Consider the following 27,089-nt stretch of genomic DNA (forward strand, 5'->3'; position numbering starts at 1 on the left):
CCGCCCGCCTTAACCGCCCGCGCCGCGCGCAGGGGCTGACGCGGCCGCACCGGCACCTGCTCCTGCTCCCGGCCGCTTCCCGCGGGACGGCGCCGGGATCGCTCCGCTCTCCCTCCCCGCGGCCGGTGAGTGCGGGCGCTGCGGAGCCCGGGCCGGCCTCGTCGCGGGGCCGCGCGGCCTGCGGGGGCTCGGGCTCGGGCTTGGCCGGGGAGGCTGCGCCAACTTGGGCTCCTCGTGTCCCCGCTGCGGGGCTGCGTTTCCCCCCCTTTCCCCCCCGCCTTTTTTTTTTTTTTTCCCTTTTCCTTTTCCTTTTCCCAAGGGAGAAGAGGGGTGTGGAGGGAAGGAAAGTTTGAGACAGGTCCGTCTCCCATCAGCGCGTTGTTACAGTTCGGCGGCGCTGGTGCTCGCTGAGGGGCTCCGCTCGCCGCTCCCCATCCGACACGGGTTAATCCCCCCCAATTTTAGTGGATATAAGGGGCCGCGGGTGCCTCGTGTCCAGCGGCTCCTGCCCCGCACCAGGTGCCTTCGCGCTCCAGGGATATTCCGTGCAAGGCAGCTGCTGCTCCTTGGGATCCTGATGGGAAAAGCAGCTTCGGAAAGGGAGGCCAGGCAACGTGTAAGAGCAGCCACAGCCTTAAAAACATCACCAGGGTTTTCCAGAAATCCAGGTTCTTGAGGGCATTTCCTAATAGCGTCCTTGTTTCAGTGTCGCACCAGGAGGATGCAGCTCCCAGCCGAGCTGTGCTGTGCGGGTCCTGTACGAGGAGGCACCGAGAGACAGTTCCTGCTTCAGCAGGCTCAAAATGGGCTAGAAGTGCCCGTTTTGCCCTATTTCTTTACTTTTATGACAATCCTAAGGCTTTAGCAATAAAGTCTTTAAAAAAATACCATGTTTCTCCTTTTCCCCTCATTTTTATGATGAAAGAACAGAAGGAAAGACTTTATTTCCAAACCCTCTTACTAAAGCGTGAGCCTGAGTCTTAACAGCTTTTGCAATTTCTGGCTTAGGCCAATAAAAGATATTATTTTAAGACTCTTTGTATATCCTTGACTAATGCCAGTTTCCCCGTGGACTTCACTGTACCGAAATTGTTACCTCCGTATCCTGGATGTTTTTTTTCCTGCCTTTGCAATAACTACTGCTATGTAAGGGGGGAGCTAGTGCTTAAACAGTAAATTGTTGATCACTTCCAACTCAGAGAAGCTGAGATGCTAATTCCTGCTGAGAGGAGTGGATTTTCCTCTTAATGGAGGGTTTGTTTCAGTTCTGTGAAAACGGAGACTGAATAAGCCTGGAAATGAGCCTGGAAAGGAGCAGGGTAATTCTGAGCGATGCCTCTTTGCGCCGTGGACGGGGAAGCTGTTCTGCTCCTGCAGGTCGGGGCTGCTTTTCCTTGTTTGTGTGCGTGCCTCTGAGAGAAACATTAACCAGGAGCGCTGGCAGGTGGGTGTGCGGGCTGGAGAGTGCACCCGAAGCCACTTAACTCCTTCGCTCTTGGCAAGGATTCCTTGTCCCCCCTTCCAGAACACCGCRGCGAAGATGCGATTGTGGCTTTTGGAGGCAGGCAAGGATGAACTGTCAAATGCTGTCATCAAGTCCCCTTTTATGTTTTAAAAAAGGAGAGGAAAGAAACTTTGATTTCCGGTATCAAAGATGTATCCCTCCCACTTYGGTATGGATTGATTATCCCTTAACTAATGGAAGACCAAAGGAAGAAGTTGCTGCTTTTTTTGCCAGGGTTGTTTTCAGCTCTGCCCAGGTCAGCAGAACTCCCTGTTGTGCTGTAGGAAGGAAATGAGCTTTGAAGTAGCTTCTTTTTGAGGCAAACTCTTCGTTTTTGTGCTTCTGCCCCTCTCCCTATTCTATCACAGCACTTACCAACTGAAGTGCAGGGAAATGACCTAAATGCAACTGCAAGTGACAGACACAGAGTCACTGGGGCTAAAAATTATCCTGCTTTCCTGAATACTTGGTGGAACAGGATTTGTCTCACCTTTGCAGTGACTTAGAGTTACATAATGAAACCCTGAACCCCAGTGATGCTRCTGTAACGAGACAGAAGTTGGCTAATTACAGAGAAGTCCGGGCTTGAAATCACTRATGTGCCCTTCATGTTTCCAAAGTGTTGGTTGTTGGAGAGAACATGGTGGTTGTTGCAGAGAACTTTAAAAGATTTGTGCACTTTCCTTATTGAGATTTGCATAAGCGTGTCTGAAGCCAAAGCCCCTCAGCCATCTCCTGGATGTGTTGAAAGTCCCATATAATGTTGGACCAGACAGTATTTTTATGTAGTTTTCCTTTTAAGTAGGTACCAGTTGTCAAATGTCAACCATGCTCTGCGAGTGAGGGCTTTATTATCCTTGTGTAAGACACTAATCTAAAGAAAAGTAATTACTCGTCGCTGGAGATGGTTTTATTTTTAGTTGGAGCAGGGAGGGGCTCTCTTACTGTAAACGCATGGGAAGTGAGAGCACTTTGGGAGTCTTCCCAGGTGGTTCAACCCACTGTTTTATGTGCGAGCCTTTGCCAGTGGCTTTCTGGGCTTTATGCAGCAGGAATTAGCTGAAGCTGATGCCGGGAGCTGGGGACACAGGGAGTTTTGTTTTCTTTCTCCCAGTCCCCAGATAAATCCTTTCTTGAGGCTGGACCAATGTGCAGAATAACCTTAAATGCTCTCAGGTTAGGACAGAAATCTGTATCGAGGCTTCYAGTGTCTCTTAAAAGCAGCAGCATCTCCCAAGCACCAGGAGGAGGAAGAAGAGACACTACTAGRCTTTTGCTGCAGGTTTCTTGCCTTGGCGTAATCATTTTTGGTAGGTAAAGTAACAAAATGCCAACAGTAAAAGTGTCTCAAAACCTCGAAAAAGGTCATTCTTGAAAATCCAGAAAGAGCAGTCAAGAATGAAGCCTGATCCTGAGCCCTCTTTTTGCTGTCTTGAGGCTTGTATTRGTTTGGTCACAGATGAGACCTTAAGCCCTGGTTTTCAGCAGTGCATGATCTGGCATATTCAGTATAGCAATTGAATTATCATTTGAAGCAGGCAGTGAAAACGCTGGTTTGTGACTGCTTCCTTTCTAAGTGGTTTGCTGCTTTCAATTTAAGATTCAGTTTGTCAAATTAAGCTTCAATTTGGCAAACCATTTAAGCGTGTGTTGAAATATCCTAGTAAAGTCTGCTGGATTTAAGGTTGGTTCAGTTGGTGCCTTCCCCATCTAGTTCTTTTTAAAAGCTTATATATGAAGGATTAATTATTTTACTGTGGGCATCTTTTGCATGTTCTCACTGCATGAATGACATTCAGTGTGTTCCTTAAGACTGAGAGAATCTTTGTTTATATTTTTTCCTCCACAGACTTGAGAGCTACAAAAAATTCATTTTAAAACCTGGGGGAAAAAAAATCATTTTAAAACCTGGGAAAAAATTGTCACAAATGCACTCAAAAATCCCAGAACGTTTAAAAGCAGATACTGGGGACTCTTGCAGTGAAGTCCCTGGCTTTCGAGCAGCCTGTAGTTGTTAACATTCCTGTTATTTAGGTTGTAGTTGGCACGTCTGTTTTTGCCTTGGGAGTGCCCCGAGTTTCTCCTTGGTGAAATTGTTCAAACAAACTCAGCCTCCGCTCTGGAAAATCTCGATTGGGGTTGATATCTCTGGGCATAAAGGAGGCTGCATTGGCAGGCCGGGGGGACCTGCTGCCTTTCTGCTCACGTGGATGTTCTGTGGTGACATTCACTCCCAAACAGGAGCGGGATCCCCCCTGTTCTGGCTGCAGAGCGGGGTTCCCGCGTGTGCCAACGCGACGCACATTCCTGCGAGGTCGAGCACGGCGTCGGCAGCGGTTCCCTCCGCCCGGTCCGTGACTAATGTCGGTGACTCGCGAGTGACGCCAAGGCGAACGCCTCTGCGCCGGGAGAACCCCCCGCGGGTGCTCTTTATCCTGGGATTGGGGGGATTCTTGCCAAATGTTACACTCCTGTAAAGCTTCCGCGCSCCTGTATCATGGCCTGCTTTCTATCACTGGTGGCACAGGCAGCACCATAGAGGTATTATTGCTGTTGTGCATCGGATAGGCCTGGAAACGGGTCCTGTGGTGAACAGCTTCCCTTCTTAATGGCTCTCTGAAGGTCAAGCGGAGCAGCCGCCTGTTGTCCCGCTGTTCCCCCTCGCTGAGGATGGCTGCCTTGTTCCTGAACCCTCGCTGCTTTCCRATCCCACAGAAACCTATGGGGGGCTCTTTGAAGCTCGTTACCTTCTTGGCTACCTCTTAAACCAGCAGTATTTCACTTGCTTAAACTTCACTCGCCTAAATTTGAGGGGATTTCTGTCTGATCCATTGTTAAGGAATGGAATTTGTGTGTTTTATGTATTACAGCAGTGCTGGGCAATGTCCAAACAACTGGTGCTGGTTGCTGTATGAATACGTAGGAATAGCTTCTTCTTTAACACATAGCAAGGGGGTGAAAGAGTAAAATGTTYATGTGAGTGGGGTAGAGTCTTGCTGATGCATGTTCTTAAAGTGATTAAAAACGGGGAGAAAGGTGTTTTTCCCTATTTACAGGCTCAGTCTATCACGCTGCTCTCAAGGGTTTTTCTGGAGTGAGTAGAACCTCTAAAGAAGTGGGAGCTCCAGCACCAAGGAGGACCACGGCTGTAGTGTTTGTTGCTTGCTCTCAAGGTAGAGACTCCTGCCCAGSTGCAGGAATAATCCCTGGGTTTATTCCTCGTTCAGGAGCTCTGTGAAACACCCAAGCTTGAACGTTGGGATGAATGACAGGAACTTGCTGGAAGCCAAGAAACTAATCGTTATTTGGAGCTTCTGGCCCTGCTGTCCATGGCAGTCTGTGACCTCTTGTTATGAAAGGTTTGTGGTGGAGCGTAAAATGCTCCTGAGGAAGCTCTTCTAGAAACCTGGTGGTTGCCCCTCATTGAGGGGCAGAACAAACTTGACATGTTCAACTTGGRCTTCTGGAAGAAAACGAAGGTAGCAGCTTGAAAGTGCCGGTGGAAAATAATACCTGCCTCATACCAAAGGTTGCAGGAATGATCTGCTAGGAGTTGCAGGAATGATTGCTTCTTGATGAATCCTCCATGGAAAGGGATCTTCTCCGTCTGTACCTCACTTGTAAGAACATGGGAAGACATGCAAAGTCAATGGGTGTCTCTTCTGTGAATGTCAAAGGGGCCACATTTTTCACTGATACCCGTTGTCTTCTAAAACAGTAGCTTTCATTTATGTGTGACTATTCTAGGGCCCAGCTCTTGGTGCTGCAGATGGAGCCACTGCTGCAGTTTCAGGCTCGGGTGGCTTTTTTTCCAGGTGAACTTTCTGTTGTGTAGCCTTTGTGGCTGAAGATCAGGTCAATGGCAGCGAGAGCTACAGCAGCTTGAGCAGCGGGTCCCTCTCATGTGATTGCGAATGCAAACAGGACTGAGAACGTGTTTCCAGCCCCGCAGCATCACCACAAGGCTGTTATCCCCAGGATGCTTTGTAATTATTTATAGCTAACGTTATTAATAGGAGAAAGGAAGGATGTTCTTTCCCACAAGAAAGCAAGGCGAAATCTTAATGGTCAGACTCCATGTTCATGCAAGGGCCACCAAATCCTCTTGTTGTGGAAGTGTCCTGCTCTGCTCACGTGGGTTGTGCTTGGAAACCTGGTGGGGCTCTTGCCAGCTGCCCTGCATGGGGTTGTCCTGTAAGGCCCATGTTGGGTGTTCCTCATCATGTCACAGCCCTGTATGGGGAGGAAAGCAACCCCAGGCTGTTGCTGCTCCCTGTTGCTAGATCATGGAATCATGGAATGGTTGAGGTTGGAAGGGACCTCCAGAAGTCATCTAGACCAACCCCCCTGCACACACAGGGTGACCTAGAGCACAGGGCGGCATCCAGGCGGGTTTTGAAGATCCCCAGAGAAGGAGACTCCACAGCCTCCCTGGGCAGCCTGTTCCCGGGCTCTGTCCCCCTCGCTGACGCCCTYGCCCTGCTCTGCAGCCCGATCAGCTTACCAGGAGGCTCCGGTTTCCCAGCGCACGGGGCGAGGGAGGAAGGAGAAATCATCCAATTGAATTGGAAATGCAGCCTTGACTTTGCTTCTCGTGTCCCCTCTCAAACCATGATAAAAGGAGAAGCTCTTGGGCAGTAGGACCATCTGTGCGGGGTCGGGGCAATGGGATCCACTCGCTGCCTTGTTGGGTACAATGTGGTACCTGCGAGTTGTGAGGACTGTGCCTCTACTTTTCCTTAGGCTGGAAAGAAGGGCTGTTAAGGAGCGAGGTGTTTCTTTCTATGGTGTAACGCAAGGCTGTGTTGCCAAGGATGCCTGGATGTGCTGGAGCTGGGATGTGATGTTCCCCTCTCCCCGCTTCCCTCCCCCAGCTTGCCCTGTTACTGCAGAAGGACATTTTTTGCAAATCAAGTTACTTTAGAAGTAACTTGAGAATGGAGAAAAACTTATATCTGCGAGATGGTAACTTTATCAGAGAAATACTGCAAGCCTGAACATTAGAATGGCTTTAAAAAYGTGCTGGCTTTTGCCTCCAGTAAATGCTGGTGCATATGTCTGTACCCCCTAAGCCTCCTCCAAATGTGCAAGTGCTGTTTCTTCATGGCTGAGTGAAATAAAAGCTCTATAAACTTTTTAAAATGCAATTTTGCTGTGTAATGTGATGGCATAAAAATGGCACTCCGTTCTGCTCATGGATCCATTCACYGGGTATGCAGTATAAAACCACTTGACCAACAAATGAGCTAACTGCTACTGTGCTGGGAGAGGAGTTGGCTGGTGTCCCTCAAGTGATCTGCTGAACAGAATTCCTGCCTCAGAGCTCGTAGAAGATGGAACTGTTGAAGCAGAGTCAGTTGATCTTTCAACATTTTGGATCTGATTTCTGTTAATGATGGAAAACTCAAAAGGAACCTGTAGGGCAGGGTGTGTGTAGGGTCCATGGTTGTACATGGAGATACCTGTGTTGGAGGGATATGAAGTGGGATACGGAGCCCTGTTGTAGCAGATTTTATTGCCTTAAGACTTAAGATGCCTGTAGTTGGTGGACATGTGTTTTGGACTCTTGAACATATGCTTTTTATTACCTTGTTTGGGATCTCTTACCCTTCCTTTTAAAGTATTTTAGAAAATCAATATAAATGTAACACRCTGCTTTTTGCTTTCAGAAATGAGTGGAGCGCCCAGCCCTACGTGACACGCTGAGGACGTTCTGCGCCGCCTCGGGATCGGAGTTGGGGCTGTGATGCCCAGGAATCTCCTGTCGGACCTTTCCGAAATGGCATCCGAAGTGTCCCCAAATCACGTGCTTGGGAGCGTGGAGATGGGTGACGGTGCAGAGAATCACAGCACCCAAGCGAGGTGCAAAAATGCTGCCTCGGTAAGTGTTTAATGAGCCTTGTGCTTAATGAAGCCAGTTACATCGGTAGCTTGGTTTGCACCACGGWATTTTTAATTCATAAGCGTTGATCTTTCACAGTTCTAGCTATGAATGGCTGACATGCTGGTTGCTAATTCACTGGAAGACAAGAAATAACTGCTGGGATCTGGTGCAAAGTCTTGTTAATCTGGTCTGACCGTAGCCTGGGGAGTGTTTGTATCCAGATATTGCATTTCCATGGCATTTAGGAGCACGTGTTGCACCAGGCAGCCCAGCGACCCTGCCAGTATGTGCCATAGTGCTCAGGCAGCATCTCTGCTTGTAAAATGATCCCAGGAAAGTGCCTGCTTCTTTGTGCTGTTCCTTTCTTAAGCGTTCTGTTGACATTTGTGAACAAAGGTCTCAGCTCATTCCACCTTCATATAATTAGGTGAGTAAGGAGTATATCACCATAAACAACGTTGTCTTCACCTTAGTGGATATGAGTGTGTGGCCACTTAAATAGCATGTGAGTAATTGAGGGAGTAGGATGCACTTCTGCATTTTTCCAGATTAGCAGGATGATTCAGACGACGAATTTGTGTTTTGCTCTGTGACAGACCAAGCCTAGAAAGCAGGACTGGCTTCTCCTGTGTTTGCTGATTACCATGGCCATCAGGAGAGCACCCGTTTGCAGCTGAGGAAATGACACTGCAGGAAACTTGCTTATGCCAAGTGGGAACCTAAATCTGTCTTGCATAAAGCACTGAATTATAGTTTTCATATTTTCCCCCTCCACTGTCCCTCCTGGGTTTCATTTAGTCAAGTAGCTTGTTGCTACAAAAGCCTAAGTGCTGAAAGGAAGTAGACAGGTTAATATCTGTATTTATCTGTCTACTCAGACATGCTTAGAGTTTCATGCTTCTTAAACTTCCTGGAAACTGGAGATAGTTTTTAAAGTGTTCCTTCTTGGTTGTTTCTGACTAAGTTATAATATCTTTATTAATATTTTGCTGTATCCTTCTGTTTGTATTGTTACTTAAAACACAAAAATATTCCAAATTGAGTTCCTGATCTGTTTCTGAGCTGCCCTAGAAATAAATTGGGAAGGATTGGGGCTGGAGGACAAAGGTAACTCTATCATTTTTGTCCTGGGTTTATACAGTATGTTGTTTATTTTAAAGAAACAGAATTTTAGAGTTGCAGTGGGAGCTGCACTCTTTTATTAAAGGCTTACAAGTTGATTTTATGCAGTACATTGATTTTCATCTTCCAGTGTCTGGAGCTGGTAGCCGGTCGTGTTTCCAGAGGGTTTTATTAGCGGTGGTAGCAGGTGTTGGACTGGGCCTTGTATAAATCAGCGTGTTGGGATGTGATGCGGGTTACCTTAACCCAGCCGGRTCTCGCCATGTGACGATGCATGGGATGATGCATCCGCTTGAATTAGAAACATCTCCTGATCTGCAGGGGAGTCATTTATAGATGGAGTAAGAGTTGACTGTGGTTGCAGGCCATTCCCTTGGGACTTGTGCGTTAGCTAAAGCAGCTCCCGAGCCTGCCCTMCTGCAGCGTCTTGCGTGTGTCTGTGCTTGCAGAGAGGGAAGCACGTGCTGAAAAGAGGACTTCTGCTGCCACAGATCCCTTTCCATGAGATCAGTAGAGGCTCTGTGAGCAGCGTAACGGGTGGCAGGGCTGATAAAGCCCAAGACCAGCAAGTGTGGAGTAACAGATTGGCAATTTGGGCCTCTTCTCCCTTGTTGACGAGGGGAGAGTGTGCCCCGCTCGCCTAGGGTTCAGTGGGTTCAGAAAGGGAATCCACTGCATGTATCTCAACTTATTTTCTCTGTGTTTTCAACAAAGAAATGCCACTCCTGACAGTCTTTCCTCAATGAAGCTGTACTTGCAGCTTTGAGTTATGAGCATTATCTAAAAAGTTCTGCCAGTTGTGCTTGAATAAATGGATCATGAAAAGGTAAAGTGAGAGGTGGTACAGGCTTGAGTGTTCAGAAACCTGTTTTGTTCTGTTGGCTGACACCTTGTGTCTGTTCAGCGCTGAAACAAGCTTTAGAAATCCACAGGACAGAGTTGTATGCTCTATATATAAATGAATACACAAAATACATATGTGAATATCCCTATTATATATAAACATCCTTGTGTAACTGTATATTAAAAGCAGAATTTTTTTGCAGTCCACTGAGCAGATCAGGGGACTGTTAAGATGGGAAGGGAAAAAAAATGCTAGAACATGTTCCAAGAGATATTATAACTTCTTACTTCAGTAGTTCTGTTAAAAGGGCCCCAAAGGTGCACAAGTTCTGATGTAAGAGGGTATCTGATGTAAGAGTCATTTCTTAATAGAGGAACTGTAAGAAATGAGGTAAATTGGAATGTTTGGGTTGTTTTTCAGGTAGGCCAGATTTTTCTTAGACTAGAAACAGAAACAGCTACAGACTTATCTGTCTCTTCATTTATTGCTTTTATAGATCTGCCCAACTAGAGACACAACAAGGGAATTMAGAGTTTATTTTGAATTCTGGTTATGGCCTTGCAAAGGGGAAAAGTGCAGCAGTGGCTTTTATGGTTTGCTGCAGGTCACTTTTTGATTACAGGAAAAGGAGCTCTCGGGCTTCTCGGAGTGTCAGCCTGCCTTAGTCACCAAATAAAACGTGTTATCTGTGTGGAATTCAAACCTCGGGAAGTGATAACGAAGACAAATAATTGGCCTGGCTCTAGCCCACACCAACAACTTAGAGCTGGTTTGGCTGTTTTCTTTGCCTGCTGCAAGTCTGCACTGGCACTGCGGGCTGTGGGACTGGTTATCAGGTCAGCAGTGAGCAGGAGGCAGGAATGAATTGCCTTGTGCTAAAATGGGCTTGAAAGAACAGAATTAAATCCACCCAGCTCTTGACAAATCAGCTGTTGTCAATTTGGTTTCATTTTGCCAGATTTCCAGCTTCGTCTTCTACGTGATGGTGCTTTGAGTTAATCTTTGAGAGCCCCTGCAGTCCTTGAAGCAAAATGCTCTTTCTGAAGCGCAAACAAGGTGGCAGTGTCCTGTCTTGTTTGCAGTAGAATTTTTTCCATATAAATGATAGATGTTCACGTCTGCATTTATGCTGCTAAATTTATCACAGTGTCTAAAGACGAGAGCAAATAAGATCCTACATTGAGATGGGAAGGATGCTCGCACTGACAGCCTTGTCTCCTGCCATCACTTAGCTTCTCTTCCACCTTCTTTTTATGATCATAAGTTACAGGAAAAAAAAAAGAGGTCTTTGAGAACACAAACTTGTATGGACAATTGGCCTTTTTATTTTCTTTTAATAGAGCTGGTGTCTAAAGATATTCTTGGCAAARGTGTGAGAGAAATGTGCTTTCTCCATACGTGGAATCTATCCGAGTGGGAATGTAAACAAACTCGTTCCACTCTGCTTGGGAATTCTGGCTTCTGCCAGCTGTTCTCGGATCATTTCCTCTCTTGCATTGTTGGGAGAAGTAACTTGCAGCACAGCACAGGTGAGGGAGGACACGTCATGTGGAGATGACACTTAGCTTTCTGCGAGCTGTTGATGTTGTTCCATGGACCCAGTACTTGCAAGAGCCACTTCCTAAAGCCAGGCCTTGCCTTTCAGTGCTTCCCTCCTGCAGCTGCTCTGCATATCTCTGCTGGGCAGTGAGCAACTGCTGCAGTTTCGAGGTGTGAATAACATGCTAAGAAAATAGTGTCACCTGCTGAGGTCATGCCAGAAAGTGCTGGGTGGAGCTCAGGTGAGCTGTGCTGGCTCAGGACTGCCTTAATAAGACGTTATATCAGTTACATCAGCTGATAAGTCTGCAGTCCTTTCCTCACCCATGTGCATGTATCTTCTGAGTGTTAATGAACTCCTCATTCCTGCCAACAAACTGTGCTGTAGTTTTTATTATTATTTCTGCCTCTTGTTCAGATGGTTGCTCAGTTACTTTCACTGTTAGTCACGACTCTTTGGGGTGTTTTTTGGGGTGATCAAGTCTTTGTGTGACTTTGTCTTTACACCAGCTGCCTTCATAGTTCCGTAGCTCTGGCAAGGCATGATACTCGCTTTCTGGAAAGGGATTTTCTCCACCACCTTTTATAGTRTAGGCTGGTTAAATAAATATGAAAAGCGTCCGAGTGGATTGATCTGGCTCGGGATCCTCTTTCCCTCTGCCCAACCATTTAACTTGGGGTCATTTTGCAGTTATGCCTATTAAAAGCTAGAAATTAGTTGCTATAGCCTTCATCCTTTTGGACGCTTGCAGATTCCTATATATGTTACATCTAAGTTATATATGTGTATTTCCTTTCGTTTAAGTGTACTTGGTTGCTGTATCTTTGTCCCCGTCTCTCTTTAGAGATTGTTTTTTCTTTTCCCCTTGCTACTGATGTTCTGCAGGTTTTACTTCACTGCAGCCTCTGCCAGAAGGTCCACATACTTGGCCAAATAAAGATGCACAAAAATGAGGAGAATTTTTCTGACCGACTACAGTCTTTGGGCAGACATTCCTTGCAGGCCACGGAGGGAGCGTGGATGCTTCATACTCTTTAAACTGATATTAACGTAGTTCCAGTGTTTGCATCCTCAAAGTTGTAACTGAGTCGTCCTTCCTATGAGCAGGGCAAGAAGTGGAGAGGGAGAGGAGCTTGAGGAGCCCTTGCTGTGACCCCTAAACTGCAGACCTGGGGTGAAGAGCCTGCCTTCCAACCGGGAACGATGCCCCGCCGCAACATGGGCTGGTGCAGATGTTGCTGCAAGTGTTGCCTGGGTCTGTACCACTGCAGGAGCTGTAAATGGCATYGCTCCTGCTTCAAAGCAGGTTCTAGCAGGAAGGCAGCTCTGTCGTTAGCCAGCCCTGGTCAGCATCCCTGAACTTCCACAGCAGCCATCCCAGTCCTCTGGCCCTTCTCCAAGGGCAACTTCTATTTGTCATCCCTCCAGTGGACATGGAGAAGACTTGTTATAATGAAACTGTTCATCAACTTTTCACACCTTAAGCTACATACAAGGCTCTGGCTGCCTACCATCCATTTTCCCTGCCTTTTTTTACCATGTAGCATATCCCATTTTAACCTTCCTGCAAAGCTCCTCTGCCCCCTTTCCAAGTTCAGCAGCTGCATCTGACCTCTGCTCTGGGTGAGGATGTGATGCTTTTTCATCACCCTAGTTAATATATCCTAGAATGACGTTAGCAGAGCTCAACAGCACTGATTTCCCAGCCCTTCTTTAGAGCAGGTTTTCGACTGACCTGTAGGTCCTCTGCCTTACCTTGCTGCTTGGGCAGCTGTTCAGCACTCTGCATTTTCATGCTTGTGGCTTTTCAGTTGAGTTTGATCTTGGGGCCTTCCAGCATATTGATATGGCTCAGAAAAAGAATTTATTCTATTCTGTCCCGTGCAGTTCTTGCAGCATAAGGACATCAGCAGGTACAAAGTAMATTCCCTGCTTCTGTTAGTGACACAGAATGGGGCTAAATCTGCTGCTTGTGTTTCATTATCCAATTTTGGATACATAGTGCCCCTCAAAAACAACAGTTTCTTGATTTCCACCTTTTTTTTCCCCCCTCAATTTCTGCAGCCATTTTCCAATAACTTAATCTAGCTTAGTTTCTTTATCCATCAGTGCCTGCATTGTTTGGGATCGTGTTGTAAAGATTTAAACCGAGGTATGTATCACAGCTGCTGCTTATACCTATTGCTCAAGTCAGTAATTCTCTTAGGAGAAATCAGCTTTGTAGAACAGAAACCACGTTAGCAGCTTTTGTCTGGAAGTATTTTAGTATTTTCTCAAAATACTTGAATATTTTCTCAAAACAGAAATTGAAAATGAAGAAAAAATTTCAAGCAGATCAGCCAAGCTCTTGATGACCACAGAGGTCTTCAGAATTTACATATTGCTTTAGATTTTTTCTTAAAGAAACCAAGTAGGACTTGGTCCCTAATCAGTCCTTTCTGACTTGAAGTCTGAAAATATTTTTTGGTAATTTTGTTTCAGCAAAATATGTAATAAACAGGTCATAACTGTCAGCTCCTGTGAAGCACACAGGTGCAATTATGGTCATAAACTGAAGAAAAACGGCATGCAGTATTAGAGACTTCTGCCAGATGAAATGGTATCCCCAGAATCGCCAGATARAGGGTTGCAGAGGAAGCGCCGTTGGACACAGCGCTCGATTACAGGAGGGAGCCACTTAAATGGGCCCAAATGGGCCCAAACAGCAGGTCGGCTTCGTGCCGGAGAAGCTCRTTAGGGGCTGCTAAAAGCACTGGTGCTGATGCAACTTAAGACTTAATTGCGATGCTGGGAATGGGTAGGATGGAAACGGGATACGAGTGCATCCACCCTTCGCCACCCTGGGCATCCATCCTTGGTGGCTCTCAGCAGAACCACGAGCTAAACAGACTTTTGGTGTGACCCTGTAACCCTGCTTTATAGCTCGAATCCTCTTGCTTGCAGCTGAACAGCCCACTCTGTTTCCCTTTTCTCTAAATACAATCAGAGGTGCTTTCCTTTTTCTTCGCTTCTGAAGCTTTTGTACCTGTTCTGATACTGTTCCTGCATGCAGGATTTTTGTGTTCTGTATGTTTTTTCCCCCCAAGTAGAACTTTGCACYGTGTTATTAGCAGGCTGCAATCTAAGTGCTGCTCCAGCCGTCTCATCCTACCTCCTGGAACAGTTTGCTCCCTTCGTGTTTCCTACAAAGCCTCCAGTCATTCCCTGCTCGCCCGTGGCACGGTGCCTAGGAAATCTTTGGCATTCTGAGATGATTGAATCAGTTGAGTCCAGTGTTCAGGGGGTATTTTGCCAATTGAAATGTAGTCGTCGATTTTCTAGCAGTTTTCAGGCATTTTTAACCCCTTCAGGTGCTTTGGGGCTTCTCCCACCATTCTRTTTCCTCTCCAAGCCTTGGGATCCTGGGTCTGGATGTGCACAGAGTTTTGCCAGGTTCTATTCATGACCTTTCATTCTGCTCCATTCCTCTTCTTTGAGGGCTGGTAGGTGCAGCCAGCTTCATGAAAAAGCCATTTGGGTATAAATTAACTTCACATTAATTGATTGTGACCACGAGGCAGCCCCAGGAGCCCCTGGCTTCCCTTCCCCTGGAGAGTCATCGGAGGCAGCTCTGGATGGGAACTGAACCACGGCACAAACAGCAGGTTTGGAGCAAGAGACTTGGTTTTAAAGCTTTCTGTGGCCCTTGGTAGTCCCCGGCTCTCTAAGCCAGGTAGAAAAGGGATCTTTTTCTGTGAAATGGGCTCTCTTCATAGCAAACGCCATCATAGTGAGACTCTTTCCTGTTAGACCAGGCCAGGAAATGTTTGGCTGCAGAGAGCTCTAAAATATTAATTCCAGCGGCTGTTTCGGCTGTTTGTGTCCCAAATTTCTTGTGTCCAAGCAGTGTTTTTAACCCTCAGCTAAGACACACTTTGCCAGTTCCAAACTCCATGTGTCTGATGACTCTGGCGTTGGAATTGGGAAGTGCTACGAGGGTGTCGTGGGGGGGGTGGGAGGCAAGGACTCCGTAACGCTTGTTGTAACTGGCACCACTTACCATAACAAAACTCATGCCATCTTTCTGAAGGCTCTACTGTGATTTCAGTAACAGGAGGGGGCTTTTAGTAATATCCCCCTGTTCTCAGACCCTGTGAATWCCTGTCACTGCTTGCTTTACTTCTCCCTGGGTTTGACAGGCTTGAATACAGGTGGGTTTATCTTCAGTGTGTCCAAAGTGGGATTATTTCCCATCTGCAGAGCAAAACCTGCCTCTCCTGCTGTGCTTTCAGGTGAGGTGTCACATGCAGTGATCTGCCCGTTGTGGAGAGCTTGGGTTTCTGAGGAAACGTCGTGCCATCGGCCTCCATCTGAGGTGACATTGGCCTTTCAAACCCAGGAAAGCCGCTTCCCGCAGATCCAGTTGCCCAAAGGATGTTAAACTAGTGTGGGAACCACCAAATAACTGCATCGTGCTCAGAAAAGCTGCAGCCACAGACCTCTTAGCCCAGTTTATTTATTTATTTATTGCCTGAAAATCTGGCTGTCAACATGAGCTCAGCCTCAGGCAAAGCCTCTTTGCACCCTGTTAGGCTCAAGCTCAGACCTACCCAACAAAGACTCTTTTCCTGCCATTCTCTCCGGGAGGCCGAGCAGCCCTATGAGTATTTGGGTGGAGAAAGGAAGGAGATTGCAACATCCACGAAGGAAAGAAAAGAAGGCTTGTCTGTCCTTTTGCTTTTTCAAGGGCAGCTGTAAAACTTTCCTTGGACTTTGAAAACTCCACTCTGCCATGGTGGGTGCGAGCGGGGAATACGTCAGCCTTTGAAGTGAGTGCTTTAAATAACCCATTCCTAATGACATCCAGCCTGGAGGCTTTGCTGCGGTTTCCCTCAAGCTGCAGCAAGTTGCAGTAAGTTCTGCCAGTGCAATTTGGATGCTAAAATCCGGTTACRGGCACCCCCAGTCAGATATATTTCCCTGCCATTGAACCACGTTCACCCTGGTGACAATAAATCGGGGTCTCTAGAAGCAGAGCTGCAGTGTGAGAGGTCGGTACAGCCCTGCAACACCTTGGCCTTCTGTCTGAACCACAATTCCTGTGCCCATTGCAAGGCCTTGTGGCTGCAGCCGCATGTCCTGAAGGCTGAGAACTCAAAACCCAAATAGGGCCTTAAGGTCTGCAATTTTTTCCTTCCATTTACAGGGAAAATGTTCTGCTGTCCACACGGGAGGAGGCAGCTCTGTGCCCCAAAGCGTTTCCTCTCCCATCCACAGTGTTTTAAGTAATTAATTGCCACAGGGCTCAATGAGGTACTTAACAGCTCTAAATCTAGGGACATTGCTGYTCTACAGAAGGACATTGTTCCTGATTTTGGTGCTGGGATGGAGGTAAAACAGAGTTTGCAGTRGGGACTTAGGGGTTTTACTTAACAGATAGGCTTGTACAAACTTTTTTTCCCTTCTAATGCAGGATGATTTGTACAGGCTGAGCAGGTTTGAAGCAGGTTGCTGTCCTAGCAAGGAAGTGTTTACCCCATAGATATCTGCAGCCCTTAATGCCCRATCATCCACTGGAAAACCTCCTTACATCCATTATATTCCTGGAGCGACTCAAAGCAGAGCTGGGAACCAGCCCTTTCTGCTCTTGCTTTGCTGGTGTCCTGTTATTAACCTAGTGGTGGCAGAGTTCCCAATGTGTGCATGCAGGGAGAGAAACGCAGCGCAGAAAAGGGAAAAACTCACTTGCTTTTCAACAATACTTCTTGGCACTCCAGAGCTTACATAGCTTTCCTGGGAAAAAGTCTTTCCTGCAGCCATTGTCTTAATGTAGGGCCTTTCCTAATCATTCTCCGTCATCTCCCAACTGCTGGAAAAGTATTTCCCAGGGTGTAGGTGGTGGGGAGGTCTGCSTGCTGCTGCTTAGGCTCCCATAGCAGTGTTATGTTAGTCAAGAGCAGTGACTCGTAGAGAATGAAGACTGGAGGATCCCAGTAGTTACTTGTCACTTCTGCACTGTATAGGATGGTTCCCTGCTGAGGAAAATAGCGTAAGGTGAGCACTGCTAGGAAACGCATCTTCGCATTTATCGCCTAAACATTTTTCTGTAAGAAAAATACACAAATGGACACAAGAAACATATGCAAATGGACATTGAATGAAGAAGAATAATTTATTTTAAGAATAAAATATCTATCATTGTTCTTCAGGCAAAGGTGACGCACTGTGAGCTGACTTCTGCAGAACTGCAGTGATCRTCTGTGTGCTCTTGGAGGAGACAATCAGGAAGCCCAGGATGCTTCTGCTGTGGCTGCTGCTTGTTGCATCCTGCCTCTTTTTGTAAAGAGGAGGCTGTGGTTTTTATAGGGGTGCTTACCCGTTATCGTCCTTAATATTGTAATTTACATGGCCATTTTTTCCTTTTCTTCCTTCCCCTCTCCCAATAGGACGATGAGAGGCTCAAATACTTAACTCACGAAGAGAAGGATGTTCTCATGTTCTTCGAGGAAACCATAGATGCCTTAGATGATGCCTTGGAGGAGCCAGCCCTGCCGGACAGCGGCGTCCACTCCCAGTCCCCAAGGTCAACAGAGGAAAACGTCTCCAGCCATTCGGAGACCGAAGACATCATTGACCTGGTGCAGTCCACCCCTGATGGTAGCGACCASGAGGACCCTCCTGCCAGAGATGCAGAACCAGGTAGTGGCACCCTTGGAAGTGAAGCTTTCCCTGTGACTTAGCCCTGGCATCTCCGAGCTCTCATGAGAACCAGCTAAAGAAACTCTGTGTTTCCTTTCCTGCCTTGCTGCTGTGACTCTGTCACATACCAGGAGCCCTAAGGAGTGTGATTAACTTAGCACTGGGATTGAGGGCTTGCTGGATTGCTTCCTGCTCCTCTGTCCTGCACAGGTTTTCGTGCACGTGGTTAAATTGCTGGGCTGCCAGCTCCATCTCTACCCAGTGACTAAGTTGGAACAAAGCTGAGTATTATAGAGTCATCACAGCAAGGCAGACTAGTTTTTATCTATGTGTTGGCGCTCTGCTTTTTCCTTAAAGATCTCTTRGGAAATCTCTAAAGGCTTTCAGATGGWCAATTGTTTGTAGTGGCACATTGTRGGGGACTTAAGGGCATGTGGTCCTGTCACAAAAAATACTGTGTGACGAGGGGCACCTGGGGTGTTTTTCTCCTCACTGCAGAACTGTGACTCCCCACTTCTGGAGAGTTCATTCCGGTTGGTGCCYGCTCTGTTAGGTGATGCAGCACCTCCTGCCTGCTGTAGACACAGCAGGAAGGCAAAAAATGCCGTAGGTGAAGCGGCCCCTGGAACACAGTGATGCCAACATGAGGGTGTGGGTTCCCGGCCAGGAGGACTTCAGCAGGTGCCTTGCAAACCTGGGTAACCTCAACCGTAGCCTCTCCTCCGAGATGGTTTTTCTGGCGTTGTGGGCTGATTTCTGAGCAGCAAATTCAGAGGAGATTATAGGGGGCTGTTAATCCCAGTGAAGGAAAGCTTTATATTCTCCCCTGTGTGAGGACTTAATGAGATTATTGCTGATTTTCATTTTAAGTGCTGGATTCTGCCTGGAGACCTGATAGCCCCAAGGCAGCAGTGCCTGCCGACCTGCCCTCCATGCCACCACCACGAGACATGCTTCCTCCTCCTCCTCCTCCTCCGCTGCCCCCGGTGCAGCACCCGAGGCTGCTCCGCTCCGTGCCCACTCCGCTCGTGATGGCCCAGAAGATGTCGGAGCAGCAGGGGGAGAGCAGGGCGCGCGCCGCCAAGGAGGGCAATCCGGAGCGGAGGAGAGCGCCGGTTCCCAACGGGGAGCAGGCGGCGCCTGCGAAACCCCCTGCGGCGCCGGCCCCCAAACTGCACCGCTTTCCCAGCAACATCAACATCACCAACGTGGGCGGCAGGGAGTTCAGCGAGACCATCTCCAAGGCCGCGGTGAACGTGCAGGAGCGGAGGGCTCAGGTGCTGGCCAACATCAACGGGGGGGCCCTCCTGGCGGCCGAGCTGGAGGAGAAGCTGCAGAGAAACGATTTGCTGGGGCGCCACAGGAGTTCTTCCCTGCGGGACCTCTCCTCCGAGCAGGCGCGGTACGAGGCCCTGACAAAGCTCGGCCTAGTGAAGGGAAGGCCGGCCCAGGAGCACGGGGATCGTGCGCCGGGAGCGCAGCAGCCCAGCGACGGGCAAGCCAAGCAGGCCGACGCTCTTCCCAACGGATACCAGAACATCCATGAGATTTTAAGAAACGAGCCCAGCCCTTTCCTTCCTCTGGGCAAAACTGTAGCCATCAAACCAGAGGTGTCTCTTGCTGCCAACAAGGTCGCCCCGCAAAACACAGCGAAGGATTTTCCTGACCATAAACAGCCTCCCGTGGGGCTGGATATGCGGAGGCGGTCGGGTTCGCTGCCTCGGCCCTCGGGSTTCCGACCCCAGGGGGTCACAGTGAGGTTTTCTGGCCGGGGCTCCACAGAGGAAGCCAGAAGGGAGGCGCTTCGGAAGCTGGGACTGCTCAAGGAGACGGCGTAATCCCCACGGGAATCCTGCAGCAGCGGGGGGCAAGTCGGAGCGTGGGTTGTGCTAGTCCTGTCCCAGCAGGATGGGGAGTGAAGGGACTGCAAGGAAGAAGGGGGAGTCCTCTGTGCGCCCCTGCCTGAGGCAGCCGAGGACACTGTGACCCTGCGACGTGCCGGCTGGTGTGGAACCCACCGCAAACCCTGCACGTGGGTCGTGGGCCGCGCTGGGGTCCGGCCCTCCTGCTGCCGCCGCGCTCGCCTCGTGTTCCTTGTGGCTGTGAAGAATTTTATTTAAGTAATGCTGGACCGGAGCGGAGGGCATCCTGTTGATGAAGGTACAGTGCAGTATTGGTGTACATAGCAGATGGGATGGAGAATCTGCCTTTTGCTCTGCTTCTCTCGAGCCAAAAACGAGAGCTCTGTCCGTCTTGCACCCACGGGGGTGTCTGTTCATGGGAGCTCGAGACGCATCCAAACCCCGAACTTGGACCAGGGTGACCAATTCCTGTGCCCGTTTGCCTCGTCTGTATTACCCGGCTCTGCTTCCTTCCCTGCTGCGGTGGGATCCTCCCTTTCCTTGCTCCGGGCAGCCTCCACGGAGGCAGCCTCCCTTCCGCCCTTCTCCTGGACAGCGCGGCCCGGGTTTGGAGCTGGCGCCGGCCTCGCTCCGTCCCGGCCTCCTGCAACAGCTCTGTTATTTCTAATAACTGTCTCGGCATCTTCCCCCCRGCCCTCCTGCAGAGACGGCCTGATTTGATTCTGCCCTGCCAATACAGACAGAATTAGCCAAAACCCTCTYGGGCCAAGCGGCGTCACCGAGCACGTGGCCAGGAGCCGAGAGCTCCCGAGCGGCGCAGGTTGGCACGTCCTGCCTTTGATCACTGCATGTGCTTTGGAAGACGGTCTCCTTCCCACCCCAGAAAACTTATTGCCTTGTTGATAGGTATAATTGTTTTTTTTTGTACATGGCAAAGCTGTTCTTCCCAAAGAAAACCCTCTTCCCGTATTTTTCACCCCCAAACCTCACAAATAGCCATTTTAAAGACAAAATGCCAAAATCACCACCCCCTCCATCCCTCCTTACGCGTTGGAGAGCACTCGCACCTTTTCCTAAAGGAAAAAGAAAACCCCCTCACTCACCCTCCGCACTTCCCAAGGCCTCCAGCAGCCCCTTCCTCAGTTTTTTCCCTTGCTCCATAAGTAACAAGCGCTGGAAAAGCAGCGGGGAGCGTCCGTGCAGAATCCAGCCCGCCCCTCACACAGGGGCCTGACGTGGCCGCGACCAACAGCGTCGCGCTGCCCGCGCGTCCCGGCCGGCTGTGCCTGGCAGCCGAGGGAGGGAAAACCTGTCCCCGATTGCCAGCCTGCCTCAAAACGTTCAAGTGTTTCAGATATATATATATATGGTTTCTAATTGTCTGCTTGCTGCTTATGTTTTTAATTGGGGTGTTAGGGCATCCACCTGGGTTTTTTTTTGTGGGGAAAGCACTCATGTTCCCCCTGTGCAGCAGAGCTGGTAGTTAAAAACGTGCCCAKGTGTGGGCTGGCCAAGCACTTGTGCCGTAAGCCCCTCGGGAACATCCATGTAGCCGCTCCACAGCTGGCACACGGAGGTGCAAGGTGCCGAGCTAGCCGGGTGGGGGTCCCCATCCACCCCAGCAGGAAGGGAGCGTTTGGGCGTCTTGGGATACGTGGATTCCTGCGGGAGGAGCCACAGGAGGATGTCGCTGCTGCCCTTCCCGTAGCAGCCACCCCTGGCAAAACCCTCACTGTGCCTGAAGCTGTAGTAAGTAAAGCCATTCACTATATGAAGTTCAGAGTATAGCTGCTAATAACCTATATATATATATATATAGTTCTATTTTGTGTACCTTCTTTTGTGTGTATATGTTGCTGTGATTCCCTCCCCCGCCGCCACCGTGGTGTTGTATGTCGCTGTCCTGCACAAATTTGATGTCACCTGATTAAAGTGGGATGAAACCAATGGAAACGATGGCAGGTGGAAAGCGGGTGTTTGTCCTTTGCCGACAGTMGCTGACACGCAGCTTGCTTGGACGGATGGGATTTTTATTCTTTTTTTGAGTAGTTAATACCCATTTACTAACTGTCCTCTTTGCAACGGCGGATCGGTGCGCGCTCCTGCGCCGGGGGGCAAAAGGCAGCAGGAGCGAGAGGTAATGCGGGGTGTGCAGCAGCGTGGCGGCGTTGGGCCCACAGACCCTCCCCCAGGCCCCGTGGGTGGCCGTGCAACGTTCCCGGCTGCTCCCTGCAGCTCCGCGCGCAGGAGGAGGCCCCGGCGGCACCAGCCTGCGGCTGAGGGGCAGCCCCGGCCCCTGGCCCCTGCAGGGAGGGAAGGGCTTTCGGATCCCAACTGGTGGCCGTGGGCGTGAAGAAGGAAAACGGGGGGAGGGGGGGGTCCCGCAGCCGAGCAGGGCGGCGCGGGAGGATGGAAGACACCGGCAGTATCTGGAGCGGGGACTGGGCCGCGCCGGGCAGGGGGAGCGGGCGGTTCCGCTGGGCAGCGGGAGCAGCAGTCGGCTCGGGAGGTTCTGCTGCGGGAGCAGGGCCAGGACAGCTCCACCACTCCCTGAGGCAGCTCCCTAAGGGGGGGGCTCCCCATCCCGCTTCCAGCACGGAGCCCAGGATTCCAGCGCCATTCCCAAGCTGCCGGCGCTGGGAAGGAGGCCGGGGCATCCCGCCGGGATGCGGCAGGGGCTGCTCCCAGCCCCGCTTCCCCTCTCAGGTGCCGTCCCAGCCCCACAGGGCCCGCGGCGGGAAGGTAACAAGAGGGGTTGGATCCGAGTGCCAGGTTTAACAGGAGAGCAGGGAGCCACACGGAGCAGCTTCCCACTGCGCTCCGTAAATGTTTGCCATTAACCGCTGCCCTTGCAGTTAACCCGGCTCCAAGGAGGGCACAGCAGGGTGGCTTCGGGCCACGCGCCAGGCTCCCTGTGGCGCTCTGGACATTGGACAGACTCCGTCCAGCTGTGAAACCTCCCGCTTCCCGGCGCAGGGAGTGCGCAAGGCCGGATGAGGGGAGCCCTTCCCGGGAAGCTGCTCCGCTCCCACCCCTCCTTGGACCTTTCCCCCTGCTCAGAACCYGCTTCCAACCAGACCCACCTCCGGAAGGTGCTTGGGAGCAGCTGGGGCACCTGGGTGACGGTGCCGAAGGGTCCGACGAGGGCCCAGCCCAAGGGCCTGCGAACGAGCGGGTAGTTTAGGTCCTGGCCCGAACCCCTGTGTCCCTGGGTCCCTATCTTCCAAGCAGGATCTATTTACCAGCCACTCTTTGCAAGCTGGAAACAGAAGGATCATCAGTTACTCCAGGCCTAAATGCAGGTGGGAGAAGGGGGCACGAGCACCGAGCAGCAGCTCAGTTCCGTGTCCATGTCCGTGTCTTGTTGCTTTGTGCCCCACGTGGGCGGCAGAGGATGTTTGACCCATCCAGGGCCCACCGGCTGCTGCCAGGAGGTTCCCAAGCGCCCGGGGAGGCCGCCCTTGCTGCACAGCGGTCGGGTCCTCGCCAAGGCCTGATCAACTCAGCGATGCAGACCAGGGGCCACGTAGAAACAGTGGCCTTGCAGCAGCAGCAAGTGGCTTTTCCCAGTGTTTGGCACCTGGACACAAGTGCTGGGGTGGCTGCAGCCCCCTCTCCTGCCCAAACCAGCACCGCGGTGGCACAAGTGCTGCTGTGGCAGGATGGACTCGTTTCAGTCACAGTTTCCTCCCCCRAGAGCAACCCGCTGTAACACCCCTGCTTGTGTTGGACTCGAGCAGCCCGTTCACTTCATCACCACGTTCGGGAGCTGCTCCCTGTTCCCGCGCCAGGAGGAAGGTCTGAGCACCAGGAGGTGCCTCAAGCTGCTCTCCGAGTTCACCGCTGTTCCCAGGGAGCACCCGCACAGGCCCTTGCAGGAGGGAGGGAGACCTCACAGGGAAAYGGCCATGCCCAAACACTCACCAACCCGTTTCCCTCTCTGCTGCATAAGCCAGGGCAGGAGAGGAGGAGGGCATTAAGCTCTGGTGGCATAAACCAACTTCATCATCGTGCAGCATTCCTGCCTTCCTGAGGGATTTAGGCGGCCTGAGGAGGTTTCATGTTTATTTGTGACACGAGTTTTCCAGTGCACCCAGGCCGGGAAGCTGGTACCGTGTGCGCAGCCGAGCGTTTCCTACAGCCCGTAATGAACCTCACTGGGACCTTCCTCCACGCATCTCACCCTGCGAAACCAAAGGATGGTTCCATCTCACGGAAGGCAACAGCTCCAGGTACCGGGAAACATGGAATGCGACAGGGCAGGGGAGGAAGGAGCCCTGGGAACAACGGGCCGCAGGAGTGGCGCCTCTCGCTGTCACCTCTGAGGAATAAGAGCCCCCCGAGTGCCAGCACTGCCAGCGGCATCRCCCCCGGAGCGGGAAGCTCCTGCGGGAGGGACCGGGATCTGGTGCCTTCCCGGAGCAGCTTAATTCCCAGCAAGGATGAGAATAGCCCTCCCAGGTCTGGGAGCAAGGAGACTCCTCCTGCCTTGCAGAGCCCAGGACGAGAGCCCAGGACAYTGCAGGTCCCTCCAGGCGCCGGGAGGCACCTCTGGCTCCCTGGTTACGTGGGATTCATTCCCATCGCTCCAGCGGGACAGGTTCCAGTGGCTCCTATCAGTTTAATGACCACTTACAGGATTAGCACAAGGGAGATGCCCAGCACAGGGTGGAGCAGGCAGCTGCTTCCCAAGCCCTCTGCTCATTAGCTTAATAGAAATATATATTATTACATATATATGCAATTAGATATATGTAATGTGTGTATGCATATATGATAATCATATGCATGCATAAACAATCATGTTAAAACTGGCTGCTCGTGGGAACAGGACAATGAGCTTGGCCAGACGGGGTCCTGGGCCAGCCCCAGCTCCGCTCCGCGAGACGCCAACCCCCAACTCCAGCCATGGAGACCGAGGGGKTGGGGTAGCTTTTTCCCACCCTTATTCTTCTTTAAAGTGTCACAAACATTTTTCCTAAGCGCCTGGGGCCTTGGGTTCAGTTACGGGAAAGCAGGAAGGAAGGAAGGAGCCTCTTCAGCGAGCGGGGTTTGTTCTTCGCACCGGATCATGAACACGGAGCGTTTCCACCTCCCCCCCGCAGCCCAGSGGCCGGGGAGCCAAGTTCCCAGCTCAGACAACAGAGCGGGGCTGTCGACATTTACTCCCTTGGCCGATTCCTGCCCCAACCGTTTCCTATGSACGTTTCCGAGGGGCGGGAAGAGCCTGGGGCCGAACGTTCCCAGCCGAATGTTCCCAACAGCGACGCGCTCCTGGCGCAGGGCAGAGCGGCCGCGGCCCCAGGTCGGGCTCGGGACCCTCACCCCAACCTCTCYTTAGAAAAAGAGCCCCGTAAAAGCGTTCCCAAAGGTCCAACCCAGCCTCGTGTAACGCACCGTGCTGATGGAAACAAAGCAGAGCTAACGCTCAAGGGGGGAGGGATTTGATTTCTGTGCAGTTAGTGGGTTTGGAYGAACCGAACGCTCAGAACTGCGATTCAATACAAAAATCCCCACATCAGAAATAAGGAAAACGGAATTAGCAGCAGCACAAAAGCTGTGTCCYTGTGTCCCACGGGCACCATGGGACTGCGCCCAGGGCTGCAGTCTGGACCTGCACAGTCGCGCCCCCACTTCCCTACAGAAATTCCCAATTCTGCAGAAACGGAAGGAATTTCGCAGGAATCCGGAGAAACGGAGCCACAGGGAGCGCCCCGAAGGGCTCCCCGCRGGGAGGCGGCGGCGGGAGACGCTCGCGGACTTACGGAGGCAGCCTCTCAATGACAACACTTTATTGCAGCATTGGCAAAGGTCAGAGTTCTGAAGCTGGTGAAGATCGGGCGGCATTTCCCTATGAAATGTTACAATTTTACACATCTCTTCCTACATGCAGAAACCAAAACCAGTGGTAAAAAGAATTTTAAGAGAGCTAGGAGAGAAAAAAAAAAGAAAGAAAAAAGAATTAGTAACATACAGATGAGCTCCTTAACTGAACAAGCTACCTCTACGTGAAAGCAAACAAAAACCTATGCTAATAAATAACAGATTGTCAGAAACAGACCAAGAAACCTCATTTCTACTTAGAAAAAAAGAAAAGAATTCTACTCGTTTCCAGACTTATTTAAATCTTTCTTTAAAACTTTGTTTCAATAGACACAGAGGCTCATCAACCCATGAAGATCAACACAGCACGTGGATCCGCTCCCCGCCGTCCTCCTCACGCCGACTGGCACGTTTTGGTTTTCAATGGTACTTACAATGGGCTCCGTTTTATCCCTGTTCTTAGGCTGGTGTCAGGCTGCTCTAAGCAACAGGGGTCAACACCCTGTGCTGATCAACTCCACAGCTGGTTTTACACCTTGGCAGGCGTTTTACCTCCTTGGCTCTCCGGTTTTCCATCCCTCCCCATCYCAACCCCTCTTTCTTGCTTGTCTTCTAGGAGAAAAAACAGTTATTCCTTAAGCAGAAACTCTCTCTCTGAGGAGAATCTGATGTTTGGTAACGTCTGAATGTTGCCGTCCTCCACGTCAGGGTTTTCTGTTGGATTTTACTGGTTGCTCTAGACGTTTCTGCCGCAGATTGGGAGCCCCCACGAGCGTCCCCGCTGCCCCATGCAGTGACCGGCGTCGCGTCGAGGACTCGGCTCCCCCCGCACCGAGGGCCTCTCCCCTTCCCGCGTCATCCGTCCTCCTTCCGAGTGGATCCTGGTTTTCGCTGGTCAAGTTAACCCTCCCATTCACATCGTTCCTGCCTCATGAGAGGATTAACCCTCACGCCGTCCCCGTAGCAAAATGCTTCTGTGTGTGTGTGTGTGTGTGTGTGTGTGTTGAGTTTAGGTTTGGGTAGGCCATGCCTGGAAGCTTCCGCACGTCCCGCGCGGCGGCTCTCGGTGAGGGGGGAAGAGGCGGCCGCTGGCGCCGCGCGGCCCGGCCCACGTTTCGGGGCTGATCGCTCTACACGGACAGGCTGAGATGCGGCCGCTGCTCATTCAATTGCTGGAGGACTCCACTATCCACAACGTCAGATACGGGACCCAACGAGGCGACGTTTGCTGCGGGCTCAGCGTCTCCTGCGACGGGAAGCACAAGAGAAAGGGGTTAACACCAAAAGGGGTTAACACCACACAGCCCCAAATCGGGGACCAACGAGAAACTCAACCACTGCAGCCTCCGGTTTAAGGCTCCCTGCTTCAGCTCTACAAGCCTTAAAGAGACTGCAAGCCTCAGCCTAACCCTAAACTCTAACCCTAACCCCTAACCAAGAGGCAGCGCCAGAGCCACCCTCTGCACCTCAGCACCCAAAGCAGTTCAAGCACATCCCTTCTCCCAGGAGAGATGCTGACTACCTGAAGAGCACGAGTCTCTTGTACCTTAGCGGAAATTCAGGTTATTTCCAATGGTTTTCCTTTTTCTGCAAGTTTTGTTAATGCTCAGAAATATTTCAGAAGGCAAGAAAGGGCCTTCTAGACTCAGAGTTGTTGAGTATAATGTTTTTAGAGACGGCAGCTCCGCTAAAATCTCTAGCAATCCCTTGCACATGGAGAACAGCTCTATGCAGTAAAAAAATAACATTCGTATTTTGTAAGAAAAACGTGCATTGAGCCATCATGCCAATTTGCAGAAATGCGATATAAAAAGCAGCAAGGAAGTCTCAAA

At 50.5% G+C, this 27,089-nt stretch overlaps 2 protein-coding genes across 2 annotated transcripts in view; one reads left to right on the forward strand and one right to left on the reverse strand.

The window, feature by feature from the left end:
• Nucleotides 1-74: 74 nt before the first annotated feature.
• On the forward strand, nt 75-21,236 carry PROSER2 (proline and serine rich 2). The gene is made up of 4 exons (XM_026033327.1): nt 75-125; nt 7,174-7,385; nt 17,320-17,572; nt 18,443-21,236. Exons 2-4 carry the CDS (start codon nt 7,251-7,253, stop codon nt 19,408-19,410), a joined length of 1,356 nt encoding a protein of 451 aa, XP_025889112.1. The 5' UTR covers nt 75-125; nt 7,174-7,250; the 3' UTR covers nt 19,411-21,236.
• A 5,095-nt stretch (nt 21,237-26,331) lies between these two features.
• UPF2 (UPF2, regulator of nonsense mediated mRNA decay) overlaps nt 26,332-27,089 on the reverse strand; it is a 62,308-nt gene continuing 61,550 nt past the window's right edge. The window contains exon 23 of the mRNA XM_026033325.1: nt 26,332-26,503. Coding sequence (XP_025889110.1) covers nt 26,494-26,503 — 10 coding nt within the window. The 3' untranslated portion in view covers nt 26,332-26,493. The remainder of the gene's footprint in view (nt 26,504-27,089) is intronic.

Source organism: Nothoprocta perdicaria, unplaced genomic scaffold, assembly GCF_003342845.1.
Source record: "Nothoprocta perdicaria isolate Ctin4 unplaced genomic scaffold, notPer1 scaffold_127, whole genome shotgun sequence".
NCBI classification, from domain to species: Eukaryota; Metazoa; Chordata; class Aves; order Tinamiformes; family Tinamidae; genus Nothoprocta; species Nothoprocta perdicaria.